The 19864-nt window shown below is 49.9% G+C and overlaps 1 protein-coding gene across 2 annotated transcripts in view; it reads left to right on the top strand.

Annotated features, from left to right (window-relative positions):
* The window catches only part of RO60 (Ro60, Y RNA binding protein), a 46536-nt gene extending 27699 nt beyond the window's left edge, over window positions 1-18837 (top strand). For both annotated transcript variants that reach the window (XM_076053065.1, XM_032976341.2), the window contains exons 9-11: window positions 8-121; window positions 2299-2445; window positions 3690-18837. In XM_076053065.1, the coding sequence (XP_075909180.1) occupies window positions 8-121; window positions 2299-2445; window positions 3690-3845 (417 nt within the window). In that variant the 3' untranslated portion in view covers window positions 3846-18837. The remainder of the gene's footprint in view (window positions 1-7; window positions 122-2298; window positions 2446-3689) is intronic.
* Window positions 18838-19864: the final 1027 nt, after the last annotated feature.

Raw genomic sequence — 19864 nt, 5'->3', positions numbered from 1 at the left:
ATTGCAGGTGATCGTCAACACGGAGCCGAGCGCCACCTTGCTGGCGTTCTCGCACACGCTCCTCCCCCTGCCCATCGACCCCACCCTACGGCTCGACCAGGTGCTGAGGATCATGGACCAGGTGGGCGCCGGACGTCTCCTGCTAAAAACAGCGGCAACGGCCGTTCGCCGCTAGGTGACGGTGCCGCTGCCCACGCAGTGCTTGTGCCAGGCTAGGTGCGCTTTAAAGAAAGAAAAGACTTGAGTCAACGGGGGGCCCATGGTCAAAACGAGATGCTGCTTGCCAACGATGCGTTAACAGCGGCCGAGAGTTGAACTCTGGCTGTCGGGTTCCTAGCACGGTGATGCTAAACCACTGCAAAAAAAGACAAAGATCTTCGCCCCCGTGTAGCCTTAGCAGACTTGTTGGGGAAAGTGCTGTTAGCGAGTAGCACCTACGAAGGCCGACACGGCGCACGAGGGGGTGGGTGGCCAGCACCACACCCGGTCGCCTTTGTCTCCCCGGTGACGATGTTTACTACACACCTCACCATGTACTCATTTGAGGCTGAGGCAACCTAGGAGAGGCCCAGGACCGGTTCAAATAATTGTCACCGGTGTTGGCCTTGAGCGGGAGTCGAACTCGGAACGCCGGGCTCGTAGCGCGGCGCCCTAACCGCTGGCTGCACCACCGCTCTCTCCGGCAAATGACTGTCAATGGCGGCGACTTCGCCGGCAGCACCTGCACTTTTGAGGCTACCACTCAAAGCGTGGCTGAAAGGAGGTCACTGGCCAGACCCAGGGCCTATAGGTTGACTGACCGAGATGACCGGCAGATGCGCCACCCGTGCCGCGCTCTGTGGCAACTCGCTGCCCTGTAGCCGCCCTGCGCACCTTGCCACCTCTCTGTGCTGTGGCTAAAGCTCCTCACCTGGGTTAAAAGCCCAATCGTGGAGTAGACTGTTTTCCATAATGGTTCCTAAAACGCATTGATCTCCGCTTTCCTGGCGACGGTTAAAGGCGCTTAATAAGTGCAAACTATCATTATTATTATTACGGGTAAAATAAATTATTTAAACATTTTTGTTTATTTACCAGGTAAGTGCCCACTGACCTATTGAGGTCTTTTTCAAAAGTTACCTGGCCACAAATGATAGCTCAACGAAGTGCCTTATCACGCGGAAATTTACATCAGCAGCCAAATGCTCTGAACACGTGACGTTGATTCCCAGTGTGGAGGGAAAAACCGGAGGACATAGAGAAAAATCCATCCGACCATGGGGAGAGAGAGATGCAAATGCTTTTATATATTTAGGCGATCTAACCCCAAAAAATGTTGTATTATGGATATTGGTCGCGAAAGCCTACGTGTTTAAAGCCTACGCATTAAACTGAATGCTTTTACATGTAACTTTTACACAGAGCACCAGATACACGAGAAAACGAATGATTAAAATGTACACGTACGCGTGTCAATGCTACGTGAGTGGACGCGAGCCCACGTAGCCGCAGAGCCATGCGACGGCATCTTCCAGTGCATGCAAAAAACACAGCAGCAGGCGTCAGGGTCGGGATCGAACCCACGACCTTCCCGCATACCAGGCGAGGTAGTTAACATCTCCTAGCCACCGTGGTGTCAGGGTCGGGATAGACCCCACGACCTCCTGTATACCAGGCGAGATAGTTGACATCTCCTAGCCACCGTGGCGTCAGGGTCGGGATCGACCCCACGGCCCTCCCGCATACCAGGCGAGGTAGTTAACATATCCTAGCCGCCGTGGTGTCAGGGTCGGGATAGACCCCACGACCTCCTGTGTACCAGGCGAGATAGTTGACATCTCCTAGCCACCGTGGCGTCAGGGTCGGGATCGACCCCACGGCCCTCCCGCATACCAGGCGAGGTAGTTAACATCTCCTAGCCACCGTGGCGTCAGGGTCGGGATCGACCCCACGGCCCTCCCGCATACCAGGCGAGGTAGTTAACATCTCCTAGCCACCGTGGCGTCAGGGTCGGGATCGACCCCACGGCCCTCCCGCATACCAGGCGAGGTAGTTAACATCTCCTAGCCACCGTGGTGTCAGGGTCGGGATAGACCCCACGACCTCCTGTATACCAGGCGAGATAGTTGACATCTCCTAGCCACCGTGGCGTCAGGGTCGGGATAGACCCCACGACCTCCTGTGTACCAGGCGAGATAGTTGACATCTCCTAGCCACCGTGGCGTCAGGGTCGGGATCGACCCCACGGCCCTCCCGCATACCAGGCGAGGTAGTTAACATCTCCGAGCCGCCGTGGTGCCCGCCTCGGCGTTTGGGCAGGTCCCGCGTGGTGTGACGGACTGCGCACAGCCCCTGGTGTGGGCGCGTGACACGGGGACGCCCGTCGATGTCTTCCTGGTTCTCACCGACAGCAAGGCCACCTGGGGAGCCGTCGACCCGACCGCCGCCCTGCAGGAATACCGCAAGGTTCGACCCCCGACCCCCCCCCCCCCCCCCACTAATTTCCCCCCCCCCCACCCCGTGCGCCGCTCAGGCCTGCTGAAAGAGACGACATTATTCGGTGACGCTGCCATCGCCGCTCGGCAATATCCCCCGTGTCCTTTTTCTAACCGCACCAGATATTCCCACAACAACAGCCGCTATTCGCCACAAAGTGGCGGTAACATCACCACGGCGCTTGTGCCAGGCTATTTGCACTTTAAGGCCACGTGAAGTGTCGAATGCCCGCCAAGAGGGCACGGGACAGACCCAGTAGGTGCCATGGATTGACTGAGATGACTGGCCGATAAACCACCTGTGCCCCGTGCTGTGCCAACTCGCTGTGGTTTAGCCCGCCCGGCCCTCCGCTCGTTGTTGTGAGCGTCGCTCCTCTGCCCTCAACATGTTAACATTTTACTTTTAACACGAACAGGTTTATATTAGGAGTAATATTTTTGGATTATTGAAGGGTTTGTCCGTTATTAGATAGCCACTAATTAGCGTTAACTGTTCTCATGCAAATAAACAAAAAAACTGGCTAAATGTAATCTCCATCACCCCTCATGGTATCGTCATGTTATCTCTTGTTAACTCTTGCCCCTACTTTCACCCTTGTTGGGATCACGCTGTGCGCAATGCCCCAGCTCACTGTTGCAAACGAGGCCTCAACCTGGTCTCTTGAGCTCTCACATCGTTAAATAAAAATCAACTCGCTGTGTGGCATTATTCCAGAACCCACCACCGGAAAGTTGCGGCGGATGGCATGCGTCTTGCTGGCCGACACGCCGCGCGTGACAATGAACAGTCCATGATGGCGGGATGTTAACTACCTTGCCCGGTGTACAGGAGGCCGTGCGTTCGATCGTGACGCTGATGCCTGCTGTATATAGTTTGCATGTTCTGCCCGTGGTCGCGTGGATTTTTCCTTCGAGTCCTCTGATTTTTTTTTCTTTCCCCACCACGTTTATAAACACGCGTCCAGAGTCTTTTGGCTGCTGCTGCAAATTCCCGCACGACGGCGACGATGCGCCACTTCGTCGTGCTATCGTTTGCGACAGCCACGTCACTTCTGGAAAAGAGCTAAGCAGCTCAGTGGGGGCCTTACACCCGGTTAAAATCATTTTAACAGATAGTATAAGTGTACGAACGCCCCTGGGTGGGCGTCGCTCGTTAGCCGTTAGCGGACGAATCTCGACTGCCCGCTACCCTCCCCGGTGCCGCGGCGGCCGTAGGAGACGGGGTTGGCATCGAGGCTGGTCGTGTGCACCCTCACCCGCGACGTGGCGGTGGCCGCCGGCGACGCCGACGACGCCGGCGTGCTTCACGTGTGCGGCTTCGACGCCGCCGCCCTGGACGTGATCGCCGCGTTCGCCCGCGGCCGATTCTGAGAATCGATTCTGGGAATCGGTCGCCACCGCCAACCCAGAGCTCAACGCCTACCCACCCACCTACTCCGCCAAACCCTGGGGTCCAAAGCCATTCATGTGACCACCACACCTTGCAACCAATGCTTTCTACCCACTGCTTCTGCACAGTACGCGCAGAGCGACCTCCCAAGCTCTGCACTTAACGGTGTCCTGGAAATACGCTCGAAGACTCTTAGAAGTGACCCACACTCTCACGCAGACACCCACAAACTTGGATAGAAAAACGCAGTCTCACACCGAGACCTACAGACTCAAACAGAGAGCCACAGACTCATCGAGACCCACAGACTCACACCGGGACCCACAGACTCACACCGAGACCCACAGACTCACACCGAGACACACAGACTTACACGGAGATCCACAGACTTACACCGAGACCCACACATGCTCACACAGAAAACCACAGACTCCTCGAGAACCACAGACTCACACAGAGACCCATAGATGTGCACCTGACAACAGTATCCCACCATTTGATTTTCGGTGTTTTCCTCCCCTAGATCACCGGACTCGTGGAGACCACTCCATCGCAGGTCACGGTAATCGGCCCTCTAACATCCTGCACACATGTACTGCAGCGCAACCTTCACTTTCCTGATTCCCGTTTGCACCACTTACGGACGTGTGCATTGCCTTTCCTGCCTTGTCACTAAATTCACAGAAAATGTCTCTGGCATACGTGCTCAAATGTCAGCGAATTCCTTTCCAGCTGCTTAGTGTCCAGCTCCCGGATCCAAAGTGGTTTCCGTAGCCTATGAAACGCCCGCCCAGCCATCCCAAAAGTGTGGCCATCCCGAACCTAGTTAGGACGGAGCCGGTTCGCAGCCCTCTCTGTTTTCAATGCTTCCTATTGGGTCTCTGTTCCGCTGAGCAGCATGTTGGGACGGCCACATTTTTCCACCTTGTAGATGTGGCTGGCCTAAACAGTGATCAGGGGGGTCGCACATTCAGCCCTTGAGTTGGCGGTCTGGACAACACTGAGAGCGTTGCTCATTCAATGCGGCTGTTACACGGCATGCACGCAAGGCATTAATGGGAGGTGCACGCAAGGCATGATGGGATTTGTGCCTGCACCGTGGAGGTTTAGTGGGACTGGACTCGTACGCTCCCGCATGCGCGTGTGTGTACGCACGTGTGTCTGCGCATGTGTGTGCGTGTGTGCACGCGTGTGTGTGCAGTTATGTTGACTTGGCCCAGATTGCCACACAATTAGAATTTTGACAGTGCATGAAACGTTTGCGGACAACGTGTAGTTGGACAGGCATTTCTGTGCTTAAAAAAAAAGCACTTGCAACTTTTTCCCGGCGGCTACACCACAGGAAGGGGAGTAGAGTCAAGGATATAATGGATGGGACAATTTATCGGGACGGGGAAGAGAGACCATAAAGAATGGAAAGATCTTATCTTAGTTTATATTTATAGAGTGCCTGAGCTCAAGGCTCCTTACAAAGTTGAAAAAGCGGTTTCAAAAAGGAGCAACGGATAGCGAATTTGTACATGGAATATTTTGCAACAAAAGCAATATCTTAAAGCACACTAAAACCCTCTGCTTGCTTTAGATATCTGGATGACACATTGGTGGTCTGGCCACACGGCAAAGATACACTTAACACATTTCTAAATCATCTCAACTCGCAAAACCCATCCATTCAGTTCACCAAGGAAGTGGAAGCTGACAGAACTCTACCATTTCTGGATATTCTGCTCGGACGGGGTCGAAATGGTAAAATAACACAGCGTCTACCAACAGAAAATGCATACTGATGCCTATCTGAATGCAGAGTCACACCATCACCCCGCACATAAATCTGCTCTTATGAAGAGGCTCATTCATCGAGCTAATAAAGTGTCAGATGGTGAGTGTGAGAAGTGAAATTAAACATGTTAAAGAAGCGCTGCAAATGAACGGTTACAATGATGCACAAATCAACAGGGCATTGAATGCCAAAACTGCCCAAGTGAATACAATGATCACAATACTGTACATTGCGGGAGCAACTGATAAACTAGCCACACAAAGCTAGCGAATTATTATTAATAGAGAGAATACAGCACAACAGGAGTGAATTATCTTACATTTCGGAATCTCTAAGGCAGTTGCACCTAGATATAAGCAATAGTGTATCCATGCATTATTGGAATATAATCGATACTGTAACAACAATCGGCTGATAATGTGTTTAATCTAACAAAAACTAGCCAAATGAATACATTATCTAGGCTTCATAATAAACAATTCCCTACTAAAAACGAAGAATTTAAAAACAAAACCCTAATGAACTTAACTAACACTGTTTTAACCAGTGACATGATTTCCGTCCTTTCTGAAGGCCTTAACTTTGCCGTTACCCCACGGACAATTCCAGTGGATGGGATAATTGCTGAGGTAGAATCAGCAGTAAGACTCCTTCCACATAATGAGGCAGAGATGACTAGACACGAGGTTGCCAACATAATTGAGAATATCAAAGTTCCAAAAGTAAATATTAGCTTGAACGAACCAAAGGCCTTAAGAGAGCTCCGATTACATAAAGATATTCAAATCCTGGCAGCTGATAGAGGCCGCACTACTGTAGTGATGTCACCAGGCGATTATGATTATAAAACGAAATATTTACTAGACGAAAGTACCTACATTAAAATTAAACGATATCCAACTAATTATTTTGAACGTAAGACTACTGCAATCATTGCAAATGCATTATTCCCTAAGAATGAGCAAAACCAAATTAAGCCAAGGGCCTCAAAACCACCGAGATTGTATGGGCTACCAAAGGTTCATAAAATCGGCATCCCCTTACGACCCATAGTACAATTGGCTCTGCCACATAAATTAGCAAAATATATAACTAAACAAATACAGCCCTACATCGGTAGGACATCTTTATAAAAAATTCAGAACATCTTGTGAATCTGACTAAAGATATCAAACGTAACACAAGTGATATTATGGTACGTTTTGATGTGATTTCTCTATTCACTAAGGTTCCAGTGAACGAGTCGCTTAAATTACTCGATACACTAGTGTTGAGGTGCAACTGACGACGCTGACACGGTTCTTTTGTCGGGGCTGATGCCAAGGTTTATTAAGGGCTACTGCCGGTAACTTATTAAAGTCTTACGCCTAATAAGTAACAACATTAATATCTCCCCAGGGGAAAGGATACTGGGAGGTCCCTAGCTCCACCCAGGCTATACATGATCTCCCCCCTCCAGCACCGACCGAGGGATCATCCAACTCGGTCGGCCGGGTGAAGTCACCCTAGCCTGGCGCTAATTCCCCCTACCCTCGACCCCGACTCCCTAACTCTCTCCGTTCCTGGCCCTTCGCGACGACCTCTACGTCACGGGTTCTCCCTTATATATCCCCCGTAACCTCTGACGTCATCCCTTTTCACCCCCCCCTGAGTGACATGACGTCCTCCACTACTCCTCTACACTAGTAAAGAATACAGGTTTACCAAAAGATAACCCGAAACTAGCTGATCATTGTTTAAATAACACTTCTTATGGAGAGGTGATTTCTTTAAACAAAAGGAAGACGCCACCAATGGGCTCTCCTTTATGTCCTGCTATAGCAAATCTGTACATGGAAAACTTTGAAACAAAAGCACTTCCCTCGAGCACATTAAAACCATATTTTTGGTTTAGATATGTTGATGACACTTTGGTTGTCTGGCCACATGGTAATGGTGCACTTCATGATTTTCTAAATCATCTCAATGCACAAAACCCTGCCATCCAGTTCACCATGGAAATGGAGGTGAATAACACTCCCGTTCCTAGATATTTTGCTTGGACATGGTCTAAATGGCAAAATAACACGGCATTTACCGAAAGCAAACGCACACTGGTGCCTATCTGAATGCAGATCACACATCACCCAGCTCAGAAATCCTCTCTTATCAAGACGCTCATACATCGGCCTAAAACAGTGTCAGATGGTTAAAGTCTAGTGAGAGAGATCAAACATGTTAAAGAAGCTATTCGACAGAATGGCTACGATAATGCTCGAATTAACATTGCACTGAATGCCAAATCACGAACGCAATGTAACACTGCTGAAAGCGATCATATTGTTCAAACAATTAAAATACCGTATATCTCAGGAGTAACTGACGAATTAGCCCGTGTTTTGCAAAAGCAAAACATTAAAGTAAGATTTGGTACAGTACACAAAATTAAAAAACTAGTATCTTGCACTAAAGGCGAATTGCCTAAATTACTAACAGAAGGTGTATATTGGATTAATTGTTTATGTGGCAGATGCTATATTGGTCATACGTGACGTAACATCAGCGTAAGACTAAAAGAACACCAAGAAAATATTAAATGATCTCAAACAAAACTGTCGGCATGACAAGTATGCTCTGCCAATCAATTGATTTTGATAACGTTGAAGTGTTGTGTAAAACTAATTATTACTGGCCAAGACTAAGAGAATCCATTGAAATAATAATAATAGGGTTTTTCCCCTTTTTTCTGGCAACAAAACTGAAACCTTTTTACAAGCAATCATGTGTGCATTAACCACAATACTTGTGGTCAAAATGCAAACATGCAAATATTTTGGTACTGGCAAAGGAGGTCTAATGATGGAAATCCATTGAAATTGAGAGAAATACAAATAACTTTAATCGCTCTGACAGCTACAGGCTTAGTGTGGCCTGGAAGCACATTATTGAATAAAATATATATTACAATTCCTTATAGGGGAAACAAATACCAACGAATAACAATGGAATGATTACCAATCTATTTTATAATTACAATACCCTCCCTCTCTCTGCCTTATCACTGCACCAGATTGAGTTAAAAGATGACGTCACCCTGCTGCTCTATTTAGGACCGGGAACAAGTGGAGGGCCTCACCATTCTGGCAAATTGCCCGATGATGCTGGATGTAATTTCTAGCGAAACGTCGTACTCAAAATTTTTAATGATATTGATTCACTCTACAACACACCGGTGGGCTAAAGTAGTGAACTATTTGTCTTTTGTAAACATGTCACATTTTTTACTGTTTGGCCGTGTCGGGTGGTGGAGGGTTACGACACATTGATATATAACGCAATCTAACCCAAAAACCTTAATTATGAAACTCGCCAGATGTTTGGAAAAACAACACATCCAAGTCAGATTTTGGCACGGTACATAAAATACAGAAATTAATATCTGGTACAAAAGATGTATTACCGAAGCTATCAACAGAAGGTGTGTACAGGATTAACTGCATTTGTGGCAAATGCTATGTTGGGCAAACAGAACGAATGATCAGCACGAGACTAAAAGCACATCAAATAAATATTCAATACTCCTAAATACGACTGTCAGCATTAGCAGAACACGCGTGCCAACAAGGACACAATTGATTTTGATAATGTTGAATTTCTGTACAAAACTAGCTACTACTGGCCAATACTGATTATAGAAATTGAAAGAAATAAGAATAATTTTAACCGTTCAGATAGCTACCGACTTAGTGCTGCGTGGAAGCGAATCATCAAATAAAACATTGTTTAAATGCTTGCCTTTACAGGCCACCATACTTCAATAGGGATTACCGTTGGTACGGCTATTTTAATACACAATGGATAGGATAATGTACGTTGACTCATTAATCCACCCCCCCTCCCACACTTTTCGCAAGAGCGCAGAAGCGTGGTCACCACATCTACGCCTCTATATAAGGAACGAAACAGGTAGACTTCTCCACAAATCTGGCTGTCGCCTGATAAATATAGTTATAATTACTGGCGAAACGTCGTACTCAGATTGTAAATGTTGTGGCTTGGCTCTCCAACACACAGCTGGCGTGCTGTACTAGTGACGAATTGGCCACGTTCAGTTCACGTGACAACCCTTACTAGTTGGCTGTGTCGGGTGGTGGCGGGTTTAACGACACAACATTTAAATATTTACGCGATCTAACCCCCAAAAAACCTATTACGGTTACAAAAAAACCCAGTGATTTAGATGGCATCGGGCAGTGTGCAAGGGCCGAGGAATGAGATACCGTAACAGAGGGCACGTGGGCATCACGAAAGCATCACAGGGGAGGGACGGGACAAAGTTGAGAGGCGAGGGGAGAGGAATGGAATGGGCAAATGGAGAAGAGGTGAGGCACTCAAGAGAGTAACAGATGGAGGTTTAAGGATGGAGACTTTTATGTACAGGGGATGTTTTTTTAAGAGGAAAAGGATTGGAAATGAACGGAGAATCAGGAGCAGAGGGTTCAAGAGAGGTGAGAGGAGGCAGAGGCTGCAGCAGGGCCTGGACGCTGCCACTGCTGCTCCTGCTACGGCACATAGGAGCGGAGTCTGTTTTCACAGCGGGCGGTGAAGGGTATGGGGGGGGGGGTGGTCAGAGTGGGGGGTGGCCACACGAAAGTCACATGTGGTTTACATCGTTTGTACGCCCATGACGAACGTTTTGTAATGGTAACGATTAATGCCATCAACCGGGAGCGATTCGTTTGAATTGTCACGGATCGACGGGGGATGGAGGGGGAGGGGTTGCGATTCAATCGAAGGATTCCGTTTCTCCCCGTCACGTTGGCGAGCGGAGCCGGCCGCCTGCCATGGCCGCGAGGTTGATGCGAAACGGTCGGCCGCAACAGGCAGACCATTCAGGAGTCGCACCGCCGGCTTGTTGTGTTTGAACGCGCGACTCCGGTGCACCATGCTGTTGCGAAGCGCATGAACAGATGTATGACTTTGACGGATAGGCGCGCCTTTTGTGTGTCCTGCCGAACACTATCTTAAGCGTTAATTTACCGACAACTTCAGTTTGTATCGAAGCTATTGTGAAAGTCTGAAAAATAAGAATAGTTGTTTACCCTTTCAGGCAATACATCAGGTGTTAAGATGTTCAAACACAAGATAGATTAACCACAAATACTTGTGGTCAGTCAGTTTAAAAAACAATGCATATATTATCAGAGGATGTTTGTTTGCATGTTGACCATATCCGAAATGTGATGGGGATCATCGCTGCCGGCTCACCTGACAGGTACTCACTTCCCTGTGGCTTCTGTTGGCCAAATGGCACTTCAATCGCTCCCCCCTTCCTCGTTCACGGCACTGCTGCCCTAACTGGTACTGAGCTGAGTGGGGACTTCACCGAGTTCTCACGTGGGCACCCCCTCCCCCTTCACCGGTGTTTCGTCGATTAGCCCACCACACCTCAGGGGGGCTCGACGGCAGAACCAGCGGCCTGGAACTTGCCCCTCGAGCCGCCACTCGACTCCTCCCTGCTGCCTGTTTGGCTCTGCCACCGCTCGTTCCTCTTCAGCCAGATCCAACGGGATGTCGCTTCTGCCCGCTCGCCAAACGTCGGCCACCGACTCCTTCCTTGCCACCCCTTCGATGCCGAGCAGCCCCCAGGGCCCTCCGGAGTGATTGTCCTGCGAAGCACCCGCAGCCGACCTCGACTGGTAGATCCCATGCACTCCCGTCCATCCTGCTGGCTCTCAGGGATGAGGGACTGATATTTCCTGAGCCTCCGCTCATGGGCATTCCTCGATCCTCTCCCCCCAGTGGCACTGTGAGCTCGATGAGGACCATCTGCTTGGTTCCTCCAGACCAAAGGACGATGTCCGGTCTGAGGCTTGTGCTGGCTATCGCCTCTGGGAACCGAAGCTGCTTCCGGAAGTCTGCCAGCATCTCCAAGTCACCTGCTGTAGCAAGGATCCCTTTGCTCCGTGTTCCCCTTGCTGCGCTCTCTCCTGACTTGAGTGAATGAAACAGGGGCCCTGGGTTACTTGTCTTGGCTATCTCCTTGCTTGCTCCAGTCCCGCGGTCAGCTGAGTGAGGATTTGGTCATGTCGCCACCTGAACTTTGCATCTGCCAGACCTGCTTGGCAGGAGGAGAGCCACGTGTTCCAGGCTGGCTGGCCTTCCGCATAGCGAACAGCCCCCACGTGTGGAGATTTGTTGGTGTGGGCAACACATCATACACAGAGCAGAGCAGAAACATAATCCGCTGCCCGTCCATGTTCCAGATGTCTTGCTAGGCCAGTGCCCTCTCTTGTACGCTCTCCCAGCGTGTCCAGCTGCCCTTTTTTTTTTTCACGGCTACAGCTTTCTTCGTCAGCATTTCCGACCTCCCTCCGCACTATACCACGGCGCCCTTTTCCATCGGCTTTGTTCCAGCTTGACCTGGTCGTGCATCCCCGGCCCAGCCTGCCTCCTCGAGTCACCGACCCGACAATGTCCGCGCGTTACGGTCACTCCTCCGCCTCCCCGATCGCTCTGCTGGCTGACCACTTGCGACCCGTTCTTACTTGGATCTCTTGCCTGGCGAACCCTCTCGTCCATGCTGTCCCCCGCAGCATCTCGGCCTTGCGAGCTTCCGTTGCCTTGTACAGGGCCGACGGAGCGGAAGCTTCTTGGGAGCGCCGTCCATCTCCTGAGGAAGTTGTTGGTTTTCCTCTCTAAGAGCCTCCACAGGTTGAAAGAGGTACCTCCATAGGTAAGCAGCGGGCCGAGGAATATGGGGAGTACCCCGTGTTGGTAGCCCCAGGCCTTAAACTTGCCAGGTAGGCCACTCTTCTCCAGAGATGTCATCCAAGTCTTGGCTTGCAAGAGCACCCCCTTCAAACTCTTCTTGTCGTTGAGCTCGGCCCTGTACCACCTCTTCACAGGCTTCTCTTTGACAGTGGGGATGGTCTCTTCTCCGATCTTAAATCGGTACCTTTCCTGGACACGTGCCTTTTTCAGGACTAGGCTTCTGGACTTTGCAGGCTTGAATCCCATTCTGGCCGATTTGGTGAGCTCTACGGGATCTTCCGGAATCCATTTGCCTTCTGTGTGTGGTTAATGCAGACTTGATTCCTTGCAAACGGCATCTATTTGGTCTTTGAACATCTTAACACCACCTGTTTTATTGGCAGAAAGGTTAAAGCATATTTTTTATTTTTCATACTTTTACACTGCCAAAAGAGGTCTCCCATGATATCGCCGTTGTCATTGTAGGAGGAGGGAGATGACCACTACGCTGTGTTTTAATCGCCGTCTCGGAGTGCTCTTTCACTCCTGCACGTGCTCACGTAGTGCCCGTTTGTCATTCCTTTGCTGCATAAGGGGGCCTTCCCCCACACCTTGCGGGCCACAGGTGAGATTTTGATTATACTTCACGCTGGTCAATGCAGTTCGGTGAAGGCTTTAGCGGGAGTGCGGGATGCGCGACAGATTTTCTGCACTGCCTTCCCGATAACCACAATGCCTATAACGCCTGTTATGCATGTCGATTACCCATCCAAGCACTGTCCAGGCTCGATGCTGCTTAGCTCGCAATCACTGTATCGGGTGCATTCCGGGTGGTCTGGTCCTAGGCTCGCCATTCCTACTATCACATTTCTTAAAGCTCTTTTGCATTCATGTTGGAGTAATTGTAACAGGACGCGAGTTATGTTGCAGCTATGGGGCCAGCTCATGTTGACTGTATGTGTGAGGCATGACCCACATTTATAGCAGTGCTGTTACCCGTGTCTAGTAGTGATGTTATATCACTGCCATCGGGGCAGTTCCTAGAGCAGTGGTTCTTAACGTTTACTGTGGCCTTGCACCCCCTTTGATTCTCAATCGTAAAAAAAAATAATTGTGAAGAAATGCATAGGCCTTGACGAAACAAAGTAAGTTGTAACTTATGTGCCCATGCTTTATTTGCGTTTTCGATGATTTACCTTCTGAAACAGCCCGTCCATGTCTTGTCACCCCCATGAAGGGCATCTTGCACTCCCAGTGGGTGCAGCGTGCACCCCAGGTGAAGAACTACTTGCGGTAGAGTAACTTGGTGTGTTCAATGGGCATAGCGCTCTGCAGCGCTTTCCTCTTAAACGACCCCGCTGTTAGCAGCAGCCTGAAAAGTTTTGGGAACCACTGCATTAGCATGACTCGTAATGATGATGATTATTATTATAAGGTTATGAGTTTTAAGTCTTTGTTCGGGTCCACTTAGTCCAGCATCCCTTCCAGGTGCCACGGTGGCGAAATGTTAACTACCTCGGCTGGTATGCAGGAGGTCGTGGATTCGATCTCGAACCTGACGCCTGCTGTATCATTGGAGTTTGCATGTTCTCCCCGTGGTCGCGTGGATTTATCTCCGGGTGCTCCGGGTTTTTCCCTCCACATTTAGAATCAACGTCACGCGTTTAGAATTATTTGGCTGCTATAATTTTTTTTCCGCTAGCTAAGCCACTTCGTTGGGCTATTATTTGTGATGGCCGGGTTCGCTTCTGAAAAAGACCTACTTATCTCAGTGGGCCTTATCTGGTCAAATGAAAAATTAGTTTAGATCGGTTAAAAAAAGTAAAAAAAAAAAGTTTAGTTTTTAGTTTCGGTTCATTAAAACGGTACTACTTTCTGAGAAGTCAGCAGTGGCTGCTCTTTGGAGAGACTTGCTCTTGCCATAGAAATGCAGAATTTCCACCATTGGCCAAATTGATTTGAGCACATTCACACTATTGACCTGCTCCTGTTTTGGAGATACCTCGAATATTTATTTGAAGAAGAGTGTCCTTCAAGAGTTCAGGTGTGTGACCACGACGACGATGATGATGATGATGATGGATGATGGTGATGATGATGATGGATATCATTGCGTTCCCATCTGGAGTGGTGATGTCACTATCGCATGGAATTTTTTTTTGTGCTCGGCTACGTGGTGGAAATTCGTTGTTTTATTTCAAGCGAAGGTGCTAGAAACGTCGTGATCAGGGAGGGGCTACACCAGCAAGGTGCAGATGGTTGCCTGCCGCCGTGGTGTATCGGTTGGCAGCTCAATGGACGGAGGTCGCCGGTTCGTCGATGCCGTCTCCTGGCGCCGCTGTCCGCCCAGCAGTGTAAGCGCATCCACCACAGTTACGTATTGTGATCGGAAGGTTGCGTTTTGGCGGGGTCAAGTCGTGGTTGCCCTCGCCTCTTCCAAGCACGCCCGGGGCAGCGTGGAATCGTAGGCCAACTCCCACCGTGGAGCTCCGGCTGGCGGGAGCCCCATCCGCCAGCAGGGGCGAGAGCTGGACACTGCAGGGCTGCGCCACTAGCTGTTGACACGTACGCGTACGTACGCTGACCATCTTCCGCACGGTACGTAGCTAACTGTGCTAATCAGAGGTGCGGGGGGGGGAGGGGTGGGGAGAGAAGAACGACAAACTAAAACACACGAAAATCATGCTCTTTGGTTCTTTCGGTAAAGTCACGTAGGTGTAAAATAAAATAAATTATTTTTATACCCACGTGACTTTATGGAAAGAACCAAAGAGTATGGATCCCTGCAGTCACGAAAACTTCAAATCTACATTGACACGAAAATGAGTTCTACAGAAATTAAATGACCTTACAATATAGATTTTAGTTTTTTTTTAAATCCGTTGCGGTGTAGGGTTTACCGAGTAGTAGTGCTCTCGGGCAGCACACGGATTTTGACATTCTGCCGCCTCGTTTAGCTTCGGGGCGCGCAACGTTCACCGTGGACGGGAGGCGGTGGGCGCTGTGGCTGTCACGAACCCCTCTGGGCAGGAGTTGACGTCTCTCTCGCCAGTCTCCGCGCGAACGCGTGGGAGTGGGTGAATGTGCCCACTTTCGAATTTGCCGGCAATCTAACGGCATCTGACCCGGTGGGAGGCGCTTGGCTTTACGTGAGTTTGAAAGCCAATCGAAACCAAAAAAATCATTAATTCCACGTGCCTGACCAGGAAGTGGAACGCTGTAATCACGTTATTCTTTTTTTTGGCCCACACGTTAGGTCTTGGAAGACTTGAGTCTGTTTCTGGGAGGGTCCTACGTTTGGTGATGTTTTGGCCAGTACGACTTGTACGCGTTTAGCTATGGGGAGGGGGGAACCAGAGAACGCGGAGAAAACCCCGCGCAGAACAGGGGGAGAAATTTTGGAACTTTGCGCTAAGGAACGGGTTTTCCCCAAGTCGGGAATCGAACCCAGGCCCTTCTTGCTGTTAGGCACGAGCATTGCCACTACGCCGCCGCCGCCCTGCTGCCCGGCAAATTCGCTCGTGGTTATTTTTTTCTTCATTTAGGATTGCGGTGAATGAGTAGGAGCTGCGTCGCTTCGTACGCAAACTCAACATGCACCTTCTTTGGTTCTTTTATTTTATTCTCATTCTACGTGACTTTACCGAAAGAACCAAAGAAGATGAATCATTGCAGTCACGAAAGCTTTAAATCGAAATTCAACATGCACCGTCGTGGAAGATCGGTGAGATGATTTTCAACCCCTTTGTTAATCCACTGCTGGATGAAGGCCTCCCAAGTGCAGCGTCGGTCGCGGGGGTTGTTTGACCATACTTCACCATGCTGGTCAGTGCGAGTCGGTGAAGGGGGGCACCCAGGAGCAATTCATATACTGCCCCCCCAAACCCACCCCCCCCCCCTCCACAATTGATGTTTGCCATGGTTAGGCAATTAAACTCAGGTCGCCAGGTTCATAGTGCAGCGTCCTCACCACTGTGCCACCACTCCCCCCCCCCCACCATGGACGGTGATGGGCAATAAAGTAATACAGACAGAAGTCTCTCCACGTACAACTACAATAAACCCATTTCTTAGCCTATCGGCCTGCGGACATTCTGGACCCAATACTCTCAGTTTCTGAAGCGACCCTAAAGAATACGCTTACCCGCTTTTTCCTGGGGGAGAGCAAACAAACAGAGACTCCCACATTGGGGCAAGTGCTGTTAGCGCAGCACCTGTGAAGGCCAACGCGGCAGTCACCGGCGAAACTCCACGGCACTCGGATTGTAAATGTTGTGGGTTTTCCTCTCCGGCGCACAGCCGGTGTGCTGAAGTAGAAACCAATTGACACGTTTTGTTCACGTGACAAACCTCACTCATTGGCTTCGGCGAGTGGTGGTGGGTTAACGACGGATTTATATTTTCGCGATCTAACCCATGAAAAAAAATATATAATGGATGATTTTTTATTTAAAGCTTTCGTGACTGCAGGGATTCATATTCTTGGTTCTTTCGGTAAAGTCACTTAGAAGGGAAACAATAAAATAATAAAAATATAAAACAATAAAATTACCACGACGTTTCGACTGCAACACAAGCAATCATCATCAGGTGTGAAAACCACAGCAAGAAAATTTGAAAAAAGTGGCGTTTTTTTCTTGCTGTGGTTTTCACACCTGATGATGATTGCTTGTGTTACAGTCGAAACGTCGTGAGAATTTTATTGTTTTATATTTTTATTATTTTATTGTTTCCCTTCTACGCGACTTTACCGAAAGAGCCAAGAATATCATGGATGATGTTGGTCGCGAAAGCCTACGTGTCAAACGTCACGAGGAGTGGGTAGCACCACTGGGTGATGTTAACTGACCCTACACGGGTACTCGCTTGAGGCCAAGTCGACCTTTGGGGGAGCCCCAGGACCAGTTGAGATATTTTGTCGCCGATGTTTTGTCCGTGGCTGTCGCCGGCTTCGTAAGCGCGGTGCGTCCACGGAGCGACGCACGTTACAACGTGACGAAAGTGAAACGCGACGGAGCGCGGGAGCTTAGTGCACATCCTCTGGAAACCACAACATGTCTAGAGCGTAGACCGGCCCCCGGTTGGTCAGGCCTGTCAAAATCTGTCCGTCTGCTGCGAGGTGCTGAACCGTTTTATACATCCTTAAAGGAGTGTGGTTCGTCACGTGGTGATGGTGAAACTTAAAAAAAGTTTTCTAACCCGCAAAATGGAATATGCAAACGGTCGATAACCAAATTTGTATTGACGTCCGAATTACTTGTGTGCATTCGACGGTGTGCCGGGGCTGAGACCAGCAGACCGCTCTCCCTTGGGGATGCGGTTGAATCACGTGTGGCTTTAAAACCCGGACTCGAACTCAGGATCCCAGGCAGCGATGCCGGCTCGGTGATCTGACAACGGCGATTGTGATCCCCCCTCCCCCCCCCCCGCACGAGGCAACACGGCGACGACGTGTCAATCCAAACCCGCGGTGTTTCTCGAACTCCTGTCTCCGCTACTATTACTGATTTTAATGATGCCAATTAAAAATGTTTGATATTTGCGACGTACTCGTAGCGCGAGGCTGCCACGATGTTTCGGCTGCCGGTTGGGGGCGATGTTGCCACGCGGTTTTTTAACCGGTTGTGTAATTTGCGAGATTATTTTTTTCAAAGTTGCCGGGTTTCTAAACGTGACGCCAGCATACATTGACCTTCCCTTCTCGAATAACTTTAACACGCGGTCATCACAGCTGGCCAATGCATTCGCAAGTTTTGACCAGGATGACCGCTGGGCTCGCGCCCCGAACCCTCTGCATCAAGCGCCCCATAAACCAGGGGTGGGGAACGTCCGGCCCGCAGGCCGTGTAAGGCCCCGCGAAATCATTCGGTGTGGCCCTGCCAAGGCAACCGCAGGCGGGACTCGAAATTCAATCAATCTAGGTAGAGCAAACCTGGAAAAGGCAGTTGCGAGTAGCTGCAACATCGTCAATAGCGGCTAACATCATCACCACACGCCTCACCCAAAGAGAAGCAGTTCCAGCCCCATCGCATTAGGGGGGCGAGTTAATGAAACGTTTGACCAAATATAAACGGGCAAATTTTTAAGTTGGTAATTTTGTATGGCCCGCGAATGATGCTACATGAATATCCAAATGGCCCTTGGCAGAAAAAAAAGGTTCCCCGCCCCTGCCGTAAACACTTAATTGAATTGGTCTACGGATTGTTCCGCTACGCGCTGCACATGCTCGGCGTTTGGTCACCAAGGAAAGCCAGCACACCGCTGGGACTGGAGTTTGAGAAGACTTTGGCCTGCGGAGCGATGGCTCTGGTCCGCGTGCCTCCGCTAAAGCTGGAGAGAAACTGTTGGGCATTTGTTGAAACGGTTTTTGAGGGGGTTTTGTTGTTTTGTTGTTTTGTAACGTGTTTTAGAAGGGTCAGAGGCAGGTTGTAAACAGATTAAAATGTAGACTTTTAAAACGACGCCGTGGTCTTGTTTTCTCTTCTCTTTGATGAATACAGAGGTCGCCGGATCGGTAGGATCGTCCGGCACGGCGGTTGAAATAATTACCAAGACGTCTGGCCTTGAATGGAAGAAACTTGATTAGAAGCTTTCGTGACTGCCGGAATTATTCTTTGGTTCTTTCGGTAAAGTCACGTAGAAAGAAAATAAAATACGACGTTTCGATTGCAACACAAGCAATCGTCATCAGGTGTGAATGAATGCAAGCTCAGAGAGAGAGAAACACATACAGAGAGAGAGAGAGACAAACACAGACACAGAGAGAGAGAGAGACAGAGAGAGCGACAAACACAGAGGGAGAGACACACACATGGGGGAGAGACAGACACACGCAGAGAGAGGCACACACAGAGACACAATGGAAGAGTCGACCAAAAACACCCTCCCGAGATAGAGGGCCCCTATAGAGCTCGCTCTACCGGAGGCCCTTCTGACGGCAGTGGTCGTCAGCAGCCACCAATCGGTCTGAAAGACAACGCGTCATATATTATTATCAGAGTATATTTGTATGCATGTTCACCACAAGTACTGTGTGTGGTTAACGTAGTAACTTGATTGCTTGCTTAAGGTTTCTATGTGGTGTTGAAATATAATACCTCCTGTTTTATTGCCAGAAAGGGTCAACCCTATTCTTATCACTGGTAGGAACCTCCTGGTTACACCACCAGCCCACAGGGGATTATTGTGTCCGTCCGTCCGTCGTGCATCGAAAAATGGGAGGGGTGGGGCTGGGTGGGGAGGGGCTTGGTGGGGAGGGGAGGGGCTGGGTGGGGAAGGGAGGGTAGGGAGTGGCTGGGTGGGGAGGGTGGGGAGGGGCTGGGTGGGGAGGATGGGGAGGGGCTGGGTGGGGAGGGTGGGGCTGAGTGGGGGGTGGGAGGGGTGGGGCTGGGTGGGGGTTGGGAGGGGTGGGGCTGGGTGGGAGGTGGGAGGGGTGGGGCTGGGTGGGAGGGGAGGGGCTGGTCACCCCGTGGTGCCCTTATAAAACTC

Source organism: Petromyzon marinus, chromosome 59 (assembly GCF_048934315.1).
Source record: "Petromyzon marinus isolate PM22_M1 ecotype Great Lakes invasive population chromosome 59, UKy_Petmar_22M1.pri1.0, whole genome shotgun sequence".
Lineage (NCBI taxonomy): Eukaryota > Metazoa > Chordata > Hyperoartia > Petromyzontiformes > Petromyzontidae > Petromyzon > Petromyzon marinus.
This window is presented reverse-complemented; position numbering and strand designations above follow the sequence as displayed.